At 38.5% G+C, this 11816-nt stretch overlaps 1 protein-coding gene across 7 annotated transcripts in view; it reads left to right on the forward strand.

The window, feature by feature from the left end:
- Positions 1–11346, forward strand: part of SCHIP1 (schwannomin interacting protein 1) — a 431576-nt gene extending 420230 nt beyond the window's left edge. For all 7 annotated transcript variants that reach the window (XM_063442583.1, XM_063442584.1, XM_063442586.1 and 4 more), the window contains 5 exons: positions 2290–2407; positions 4717–4914; positions 6010–6133; positions 7557–7650; positions 10597–11346. In XM_063442583.1, the coding sequence (XP_063298653.1) occupies positions 2290–2407; positions 4717–4914; positions 6010–6133; positions 7557–7650; positions 10597–10648 (586 nt within the window). In that variant the 3' untranslated portion in view covers positions 10649–11346. The remainder of the gene's footprint in view (positions 1–2289; positions 2408–4716; positions 4915–6009; positions 6134–7556; positions 7651–10596) is intronic.
- Positions 11347–11816: the final 470 nt, after the last annotated feature.

An 11816-nucleotide genomic window follows, 5' to 3' on the forward strand; every position in this document is an offset into this window, starting at 1 on the left:
TATGGCATATGTGCAGTTATAACACAATGTATGTATCTATGAAACACACTTCTGAGTTCTACTTTTGCAGAAAGCAGGACCATTCAGAGCATCAAGGCCACAATTTAAAGGGGAACTTCTACTTCCCAGGAATTTCCACCATTAAATAAAACATTGAAATCACTTATAACTTGATTTTCTTGAGATGTTTTTGTAGTTGTTGGTTTTTTTTTGGTTTCCTTCTTCTTTTAAACCCCAGTTTATAAAAGTACCGGTTTCTATGAGAAATCTGCAAATTTACAAATAAACTAAAAGGGGAACACCCTTTCAATCAAACTGCCATGGAGGCTTGCTACCTTCTTCCGTTAACTCCACTGAGGTAATGGAAATGGTGGGCCCGCTCTACTTCAGCCTGCCTGCCTCCTGAAAGTCTCTTCCAGGAAAATGGGAGAAGGCTTGCTAGGGTTGCAGTTCATATTGCTTATCCTATTGGGCTTTGGTTTTCAAACCTGACCTTCCTTTAACTTTTGGTTAAGTGTCTATTTTAACATTGTAGATTGTTTATTTTTCCAGTTAACACTTACACACAAAGTTTCTTTGTGAGTGAGTGTTATAGTATAATTTTATATAAGATATACCACCACTGAAAAATTCATGTATGGGGTTATAGTTACTAGACAGTGATTTTCTTTCTTTTTTTTTTTTTTTGTTGTTGCCCATATGGGCAGTGACCTGTTCCTTGAAACTTACTTTAGAAGTTTTTATTCTATTAACAGAGCAGGAAATAATACAGTTTGAATTTAAACAGAATGTGCAAGAAAATATTTAAATATTAGTTCTGTCTATACAGGAAGTGTTTATGAATGCTGTGCAAGTGGCTATGCAGGGAGGTGTGACTAGAGCTGTATACAGTGGCGTACATACCGGGGTCGCAGGGGTCGTGGCTGCAACCCAGCCCGGCCGCCCTGCAACCCGGTATGTATGCCAGTGTGGCCAGCCTCTTCTCCTGGGGGGCCCAGGAGCCGGCCACCTCAGGGCCCCCCGAGGCTGGCCCTGGTATTACCGGGCGAGCAGGCAGGCAGGCTGGCGGGCGCGCGAGGCAGCATTCTCCCCTGAGTGCTCCCTTGCGCGCCGCGTACTGATGCCGGAGCCGGAAGATGACGTCATATTCCGGCTCCGGCATCCATATGCGGTGCGCGAGGGAGCTGAACAGGGAGCACTCAAGGGAGAGTGCTCCCTCGCGCGCACGCCAGCCTGCCTGCTCGCCCGGTGACACCACTGGACCCCAGGGAATCCCATCAACTCTCTCAAAGGTAGGGAGGCTGGGGGGATTACATTTTTTTTTTGAAAAAAACGTGTGTGTGTGTGAGTGTTAGTGTTAGAGTGTGTGTGTTAGTGTGTGTTAGTGTGTGTCAGTGAGTGTCTTACTGTGTGTGTCTGTTACAGTGTGTGTGTGTTAGTGTTAGTGTGTCAGTGAGTGTGTTACTGTGTGTGTCTGTTACGGAGTGTGTTAGTTTGTGTGCGTCAGTGAGTGTGTGTTTTGTGAGTGAGTGTGTCTGTCTGTCAGTGAGTGTGTATGTATGTCTGTCACTGAGTGTGCGTCTGTCAGTAAATGTGTGTGTCTGTTAGCTGGTGTGTATGCGTCTGTTCGTGAGAGTGTGTGTGTGTCTTAAGCACTTACCTTACCGGGAGAGAATCGAATAGTGAGACTGTAGGGGTATAACATGTACACCATAACTGCTTTGTTGAAGTAAAGCTGTTTGGTGTCTATAGTATCCTTTCAAAGATTTAGCAAATTACATCATTATCCTGTTCAAACAAGCAAAGCCAAGTCAAAGATTACACAGGAGGAGAAAGAAAAACATTGCTTCATTGTCCTCTTCTGTGTAAGCATTTCCTATGCAGATGCAGTGCTTCTAACAATGATTGACAGGGAGGTGCCCGGTTGAAGGATAAAGAGGTGTAGATTTCTACATTTAATTTCATTTTTTACACATCGCAAGCATTATATTTTTTTTAAATACAAGGGATAAATAATATTGATTTTCTTTGTGAAATGAAACCCCTTCCCCCTTTAGAAATTCCAATAACAATGGGTGTCATTTTGATATGCTAATAGATCAGATTTCATCCCCATCCTGTCCAATCCTCTACTAATCTCAATTCAAGAATTTGCACAACCTCTGTTGCCTGCCTTTCTGTTTACTGATCTATTTGTATGGCAAATGTAAAAAATGACAGTAGAATGTATAGTACAATATTATTTGCCTATGTATGTTAATGTCGTCTTTTTTTTTTTTTTTTATCCAGACTACAAAGTGGGATGAATTTGCAGATTTGCTTTGTCAATGACAGTGGGAGTGATAAGGACAGCGATGCTGATGACAGCAAGACTGAAACCAGCCTGGACACTCCATTATCTCCAATGGTATGTTTAAAGACCCTGCAATATAGTCATATAATTATAATTTTTTTTGTCTTTTCCGGTTTTGTCTTTAATTGCATGGTAGCCTCATGTTATGTATTGGTTATTATCTCTTACAAATAGTAGGGATCTCTTACTAACTGGGGTGCATTACATAACCAAGAAGTTGAGGATATTTCAGTAGATTAAAAACACAGTTACAATTTGTCAGTCATCACCACTTGTGTCTCATGCCTTGGCAGTTCTCATAATGGACAACTGTCACCTCAACACATTCTTTTATTAGAATGATTCTTCTAATGATTCTTTCATCAAGTTTTCAAAAATAAATTGATTATTTGTTAAATGAAGCATATGTATAGAAATGAGAAAAACACATCCTATCTTTAGTGTATGACAGGAGCCTGCTGCCCTATACCTACACCTTGTGTGAGCCAGTGTTTGAATACCGACAATAGTCTGTATGGTCCTCCTTGCTTCACTCCATACACAGTGTAGTATAGGAATTAAAAATCTCCCTTTCTGATTTAGGGTGTCTTATCCCCTTAACACATGAGTATTGGGAAATTACCTATACACCATGATATGTCTGTTGTGTCATGGTCCTTTAGGGGTTAGGATGCTGTGCCATGCCATCTGGTTTGGTTTGCAAACAGTGACTTAGAGGCACTATCTTCCTGTAAAGATTGATTGTCATAACCTGATCTGTGTTCCTTCAAGAATGAGTGTTATGTGCAAGTAAGATTAGATGCAACTAAAGTATGTGTCTAGAACCGTGGTCTTCAACCCAAGTAAGGCAGACGGCAGGGCCGGCTCACCCCAGTTGAAAGCTTTCGTGGACCAGCAATAAATTCTTGCAGACCGGCGCCAGTCCGCTAACGCTTTCACCCGGGATGAGCCGGCCCTGCTGCCTGCCTTTCTTGGGCCGGTGGGGGGATCAAAGATAGTCACTAGTCTCCTTGCAGTTTGTGTGAAGGAAGAGGGAGGGAGGTAGAACCTTGGAGACTGCAAGGCAGGAGGAGGACACAGGAGGCTGTGATCCTCCCACGAACATACAGGGCTTGTATTCAGCTTAACTGTTATTTAGGACTCGTGTGGTCCCTGGGCAATTTAAAAGGCAGTTTAAATAGTTTCTCATACAAAAGTGTAGCTTTAATGTTTACATTTTGTAAGCAGGGTTTAATCAAAACAGGGCTAATTCAATATTGGCATACTACAAATACATCACTGAGCTTTGAACTGCCCAAAGGAATACAGACAAACAGACATACTGTTTTACTTTCGAAATCGTTCACACATTCTTAATAATTAAACAGCTTTTAATAGATGTCAGAATTATCACCATAACTTACTGCAGATATTAAAATGCAGTAAGTTGGTACAAACAATATGTCCTATGCTAAAGCCATATTAATTATGAAATTTACAAAAATATATTTTTTTGTTGTGTTAATTATCACTTGAGAACAACAATGGCTGCAGGGTTTCTCTAACCAGGAACATTAAACCTCAATCCACTGTAACAACAATGAATTAATAACACCATGTCACAGCCTTATCCTTTGTAGCAGCTGTGAAGCATTTCCACTAATGTAAATAGATGGGAAGGCAATGGTAATCTAATTTTCATTAACATAGCTAATGTGAAAGGGAATGGTTTGTTTCGGCATAGGCACCTTTTCATAAACCGTTCTAAAATACAGTAATTAGCTTTTGATTTTCAACATTCTTTGTGCTCTTTTTTAATGGAGTTTGAAGGACCTACAGTGACCCTTGGACACTCAGTATTTCCCAAAGATATTATGGAAAATCCTACAAAAGTAGGTTAGTAGAATCGTATTTACTGAAGACTTGGGTAGACTGCTCCTAAAGTAGTTAATAAAGGTCACGCTAGGGTTAAAACAAGCTTAATCCCTTCTTCACCCACCCCTCAATAAAAACAACAACAAAAAAATATTTACCATCACAATTGTTTTGGTGTCAAATGGGCACAAACCATGTCTATACCAATTTGCCATACCTCCTTTGTACAATCTTGGACCCAATCCTTGTGTTCTCAACATCTTTAACTTTAGCTTTGTCGAGTTATTCACCAAACTGGAAATTGTTAAGAAGTGACCAGGATATACCACAGTTTACAACAAAACAGCTGATAAGAATTTTTTATGTATTTTATTGTCGTTCTGTTATACTGAATAATGAAAACATTTTGAATGGTTTCTTTTTTTATCTTCTGTTTGTTCTTGTTATTTCAAAGCATTTCTCTCAGTGATAATGTCTGTGATTTTTATTTTTTTGTCCATTCGTTGTAGAGCAAACAAAGCTCTTCCTATTCAGATAGAGATACTACTGAAGAGGAGTCTGAATCCTTCGAAGACATGGATTTTATCTCCAGACAAAAGAAACTGCAAGCAGAAGCTAAAATGGCTTTGGCTATGGTGAAACCAATGGCCAAAATGCAAGTGGAAGTAGAAAAGCAGAACAGGAAGAAGTCTCCTGTTGCAGATCTTGTAAGTTTTCAAACTTTTTGTTTTTTGTTGAAAGACTCATTGAGCAGTGACATAAACTTCCACATCACCCCACCCATTTTTGTGTTTTGTGAATGGCTCGCTAAGAGTGCTGAGCTAACCTACTGCTCAATGCCGGACACAACAGCGCATCAGATGCCCCTTTAACATTGTTTTAAAAAAAAAAAATGTATTACTAAGAAAACAAAAACATTTTAATTGGGATAAACTTGCTTCATTTTTTAGATACAAGAAATATTGCAATACCCACAGAGGTGATTGGGCTACCACCTTATTCCGTTGAACAGATCGTTTTCTATTTGTCAATCATGACAATCTGCTTGTCCTGACACAAAGTTTTTTTTCAAACTCAGGCCCCTGCCTAGAGTCCTGGACATAGACTGGGTTATTCACTGATTACAGAACATGCAATAATTATCTTGGAATTCCAGCCCATGCATTGTGATCTAATCTTTAAGTCAGATCTATCTAGGATCTGGATAAAAGCAGGACTCTTCAGGAATGCAAAGTCCAGAAGAGTAAATGCCTTTATTTCAAGTGGGAAATGTACACAATGCCTCAAATTGTTTAGGATTCAGAGAAGAGTATTTGGTTGCAGTGGGTCAAATTGTTTAAAATCCACAGAGGGATACTTAGCTAGAGAAAATCTACAAAGAGAAGCATCTAACCGCACTGGCATTATTCTCAAAATGTCATGTTTCCTTAATGTAAACGTGAAACATCGGTGTGTTTTAAAGGAGAAAAATATTTCATTCTGACAGTAATGATTAGTGTGCATGTTAAAAAATATAGTTCAACTAAGAGTTATTATAATAATAATAATAATTATTATTATTATTGGCTTAGATTTTTTTACCAAGTAAATCTTTCAAAACATGGCAATAAGATAAGAGCAATCTGATGAGAACTTAAAAAAAGAATGGGTAATTGATCTACAGAAGCTTCAGCAACTTACATATTGTCCTCAATGGCTTGGCAATGGATTCCTATAGCTCTGCCGCCATCTACTGGAATATCTGTGTCACTTTCCCTTGGAAATGTGTTTTTGGCCTAACGATTGTTTGCCTTTCTTCCTAGTTGCCGCACATGCCTCACATTAGTGAAAGCTTAATGAAGAGAAGCCTGAAACCTACTGATCTGAGAGATATGACTATTGGACAGCTACAAGTGATAGTCAACGATCTCCATTCTCAAATAGAAAGTAAGCAATTTATTGGATTTTTTTTACATTTTTCTTTTTTACTGTTAACCAATTTGAGCACATGAATGTCTGAGTTGTGGAGGAAAGAGATTATATGTTGCATAAATTTAATACAAGCGCTTTCTGTTGGCATAACTATTTTTTACCTGGGCTTATATGAACATGAGATATATTTTATTAACTTTTTATCTGTGTTTTTATTTGATATACATTTTTGTGCAATTGATTTTAGCTCCTGGAACCCCTTCATCTTATTTTTATAAGTGAGACTTACATTTATTTACTTAGGGAGGATTGGTGATCCTCCTTCCAGTTCAAGAGCTATCCATTTGATATTTGATAATTGTGGTTTTATCTACTGTGTATTGATTTTCTATGTACTTCTACTCCCTCTACTCTCGGGCCTGATTACTTATTCTTCTGTTTTTAGCACTTCTTTTCTCTCGTGTTTTTAACACTTTTTTTTTTAGTAATCTCTGCCTTTTCTAAGTTCTAGTTTATTTATATTTGTTTAATTAAAGAGAAAGCAGAGTTTTATTGGTGAAGTAGGGATCTCCATTGATGTAGCTTAGTTATTCTGCTTTTTGGTGACGTGCACAGCTGTCCAATTGGAGCACAAATGGCAATTATGCAGGTTAGGAGGGAGGGACGGAGTGGGCATTTGGAGCAAATCCATTTTCTTTTCTTTTTTATCTCTAAATAAAATGAAGTCACCAACTGTAACTATTCCACCTAATGTACCTGGGTTTCCACTGTCTACGCTTCCCTCATTTAATGACAATTTTTGCATGATGATGTATATTTATTTATTTAGAGGGAGAAACAAAAATCACTTTTTTATCTAAGTGGGCAGCCATGTTGGGTCAGATTCTACTGTTATCTGACCAACTGCTGCTAAACCTAACTTGTGTGAACCTGCAGTATCAGCAGGCGTTAGGCTGAGCAGCAGTGAAACTGACTTAACACGGCTACTCGGTCAAATAAAGTAACGTTTTCTCAATCACAATATACATCATTTAAAAGAATCATATCAAGTTTTTAAAAATGAGTAGTGGCATATGCTGGTTGTCATTTAGGTTTGATAAGTCTGGTTCTCCCTAGTCTCACACCTAAGATCCTTAAGGTCTGCATTCAGGAAACATTTACTTGTATCTGGTCCATGTGCTAGAGGTGTCGTAGAGTTGAGTGGGTGAATAGACAAATGGAAGGAAGAACATTGAATTTGTTTTTTACTTAAAGCATGTGGTGAAGTTATATAAGCACTTTTTGTGATCTATTGGTCTTTTTATGGCCTCTGCAGATCTCTAAGCAAGCAGGCAAACAGTTGATACTTAACATTTCTGGATGGTAATGCTGAAACACTAGTCTAAAATCTTTAATGTGCTGGTCTATGTATTGAAACATTAAATCTTTTGTTCCCCAGGCTTGAATGAAGAACTAGTCCAGCTTCTCCTTATCCGTGATGAATTGCACATGGAACAAGATGCTATGCTTGTAGACATTGAAGACTTGACTAGGTAATAGCAAAGCCAGGGTTTGTACACCTTCTCTATGGATGATTGTAATGCCCTATGAGTATATTTAACCTCTCTCCAGGCACAATCTCTGTAAAGCTTGGGGATATAAAAACTGCTCTCATAAAAAGTCAAAGTAATTTAAACGAACACTCCAAGCAGCTTAACCACAGACCAATGTTTGCAAATGATTGGACAGGTGCGGGGGTGCAGGGCTTAGCTTATTTGCTGAGAGTCCTCCACTGATGCTCTTAGCCAATGAGCGGCTCTACACAGGAGAGCTTAGCTCAGTGGAACAAATGGAAGCTCCTGGTCGAAGCTTCCAACTCTTGAAGAGGCTGTGACTGGTGCTTGGTGGACCCCAGATAAGCTGCTGTCACACCATTCACAAGTGTTTTGACTACTTACCCTCGGAGGGTGGCCAGGCACTTTTGACACCAAAATCACTACAGCAGTTAGTTTGGCATCATCATATTTGCTATGTAATAACATGTCTGGACGTAACCATAAATAATTAATATCATTTGTGATAGAAGCCAGATTTCATTGGGAGTGATACCAAAAGAATTATACTATATTCATCTGAAAAACAAATCCGTTTTGATTTCAATGTTAATCAAACTAAATATAATTGGTATAACTACGTTAGAATGGTATCCAATTTTATAAAAACGTCCTCACAACTTCTCTTAAGATTACTGACCGTTGGGAAAAAAAACAAGGAATTCATGTTTAGTGTGAATTTTTTTTGCCAGTGTCAACAAGTTTATTTATGAAGAAATATAGTTTGATTGACCAAACAGCCACACACACACACACAAACCCCTATTGTTCTAGTTCAATGACTAAATACAGAATGCATACTTTTACAAATTGTAAATGCACTGTACATGCAATAAACTAATTAGCTTAAAGGGATACTCCAAGCACCATAACCACGTTGTGTTGAAGTTTCTATGAGATACATTAGTCTGGTTGATCAGCTGATAACAATCTAGTCAATGTTTCTCTCTGAGGAAGTTTGTGCTTGGCAGCAAAGAAAAGTAGCACTAAAGAAAGTCTATATGCAGCTAATGTAACGCAAGTATGCTGGTCTTAGGAAAGCCCTTTATTGAAAAATAAATACATGCATATTTTTTTGATCTACAATTCATTATTCATATGCATTAAAAAAAACAAAATGATTTATTAACCTAAAGAGATCCTTTAACAGACCTGTATATTCACCAGTGACTTGGACTGCAATTGTACAGTACAAATATATACCCACATGGGTAACATCACAAATATGTGCAAGGATTCTCCTATTTAGTCCCAAATCCTTTCATTCGCTGAACTCCAAAGTGTACTGAATTAAAGGAACACTATAGTCACCACAACAACTACAGCTTAATGTAGTTGTTCTGGTAAGTATAATCATTGCCTTCAGGCATTTTCATGCAATTGCCCCTAGGGACACCTCCAAGTGGCCACTCCTCAGATGACCACTGGAGATGCGTCCTGGGGCAGTGCTGCACAATAGAGAGCACTGCTATTCAGCTTCTCCACGCTCTGCATGGGGACGCTGAATTTTTCTTATAGAGATGCCTTGATTCAACGTACCTCTATGAAGAGGTGCCGATTTGCCAAAACGGTATTTGGCCCTGCCTCCTGATGTCATCAAGGAGGTGGATCGGGTGGGGCCAGAACTGGCAGACCTAGGAGGTGCAGGAAATAAGGTGGGGTTTAATTCCTTTTAATTAGAATAAGGGAGGGGGGGGGGCGCAAGCCCAGGTGGCGCAGGAATAAGGTGGGTTTTAATTTCTTTTAATGGGAGTAAGGGAGGCCAAGCCCAGGTGGCGCAGGAATAAGGTGGGTTTTAATTTCTTTTAATGGGAGTAAGGGAGGCCAAGCCCAGGTGGCGCAGGAATAAGGTGGGTTTTAATTTATTTTAATGGGAGTAAGGGAGGCCAAGCCCAGGTGGCGCAGGAATAAGGTGGGTTTTATTTTTTTTTAATGGGAGTAAGAGGGGGCAAGCCCAGGCAGGACAGGAAATAAGGTGGGTTTTAATTTATTTTAATGGGAGTAAAGGGAGGGCAAGCCCAGGTGGCGCAGGAAATAAGGTGGGTTTTAATTCCTTTTAATGGGAGTAAAGGGGGGCAAGCCCAGACAGGAGAGGAAATAAGGTGGGTTTTAATTTATTTTAATGGGAGTAAGGGGGGCCAAGCCCAGGTGGCGCAGGAATAAGGTGGGTTTTAATTTATTTTAATGGGAGTAAGAGGGGGCAAGCCACCTAAATGGTGGGTTAAACACTATAGGGTAAGGAATACATGTTTGTGTTCCTGACCCTATAGCGTTCCTTTAAAGTTCACATTGTAAAACTGAGGCAAGAATAGCTGATCTGAAAAAATCTTCAACTGCGCTACAGTAACTACTTGACTATTGTAGCCTCTAATTTCACAATTCAGATTTTAATTCAGTAAAATTCAGAGATTAGTGAATAACACTACAATGTTAAATCAATTACCATCTTAATTAAGCAAAACACCCCACTCTCTCTGACAATACTCATTGCAGACTGTTTGAACAGACCTTTGGTTTATATAGTAGCAGTCTTTCCAATTCTGGGTCTGGCTCGTGCTGCACAGAGGATAGTTCTTGTGTGTGACTCCTGCACAGGTTTCTATTGTAATAGAACATGTTTTATAGATCATGTCCTGCAAGGTATTAATGATAATAAAAACTAAATCGGATTGGTACTGTTACAGAGGAGATTTAATGGCATAAAAGCTGAAAAGTATGATCCATTCTTCTTGGTGACAGCAAGCGTTCAGCAGTTTTTCTGCACTTGTCCAACACGGATTAAATGGCTTTCCACGTTCTCTCCTCAATCCTCAGAATTGAAGTGATAATCTCCGGAGGTCTTTGTGTGCATGGCTAATATGATTCTTTTTTTCCCTTATTTTGCAGACATGCTGAAAGTCAGCAGAAGCACATGGCAGAGAAAATGCCTACAAAATAGATCAAGAAAGCCATTGAACACAGGGAGGGGGTGGGGAGATAAACTTTATTTTGCTTTTGTGGTTGTTGAAATGCTGATGCTAAAAGATGATACACACAAGGAAAATCAGTGTTAGTCTTTGACCATGTCTGAAGCTTTACGTCTTTACGTGATTTGGCCTCTGCTTCCTAATTTATTTTAACTTTTTACCGGTGCCACTTAACCCATTGAGTGTCAGTGAAGGCGTTGAAGAACACTGCTTGGCAACGCGTTTCGTGCCTGGCGAGGTAATATTGCTAGGCGTTTTATTAAAATACTATTGTTATATGTACAGTACTTATGCCATTAAAGACTATGGATTAAGAGACAGATAATAGTTACAGATATTATTTTTATTTTTCTGTTTAAATAAATTTTAAGTTAATCAGTATTTTACATACAATAACTACTTTTTATTCTTCACTGTAGTTTTGAAACACAAATGTTATTGACGGTGCTAAACAAGTCAACAACTACATGCCTGCCTCATTGTAACATTGTAGCTCTCCGTATCTTGTATTATTCTCGGCGGTTCTCAACATTTTGTAAATGTTGATAATCTGACTTCAGTTTTTAGATGTGCTATTATATTATTCAATTGGATTGGGGGGGGAAAGAAAGGTCACCTTCAAAGTTTTATGTATAAATATGTAAAATAAACTTTAAACATTTGTTTCGTATGTTATCGTCTTTTGGTTGACATGTTCTGCATAAAAAACAAAACAAAACAAAAACAAAAAATGTAGTTATTTTCCATAACAGCTTTTATTGAAGAAAAAAAAAAAAAAGGTACATACCAAGTGATTAGGAATAATTGTCGAAAAGGCATAACTGTAGTGGGTACATGTACCATATCAAATGTGAATGTCTATACATGTTGCATATCAAAGTGAATGTGTAAATGTTAGAGCGAGCAATGTTCCTGTGAGTCCGAATTGTGGTTTCACAGGGTAACTTCTTTCATTAGAGAGATCCAGCACTGACAAGTCGCATCGGAATTTATATATATTTAGTGTGTAAGTGTTTGTGTTTTCCTCTGTACGTGACTGAATGCTAAACGTTGCTGCTCTAATGAAAAATGGTATTTGGATGACAGATTGGATACTCCAACCCAAAATATCTGAATCACCATTAAATAATAAAAATAAAA

Source organism: Pelobates fuscus, chromosome 2 (genome assembly GCF_036172605.1).
Source record: "Pelobates fuscus isolate aPelFus1 chromosome 2, aPelFus1.pri, whole genome shotgun sequence".
Lineage (NCBI taxonomy): Eukaryota > Metazoa > Chordata > Amphibia > Anura > Pelobatidae > Pelobates > Pelobates fuscus.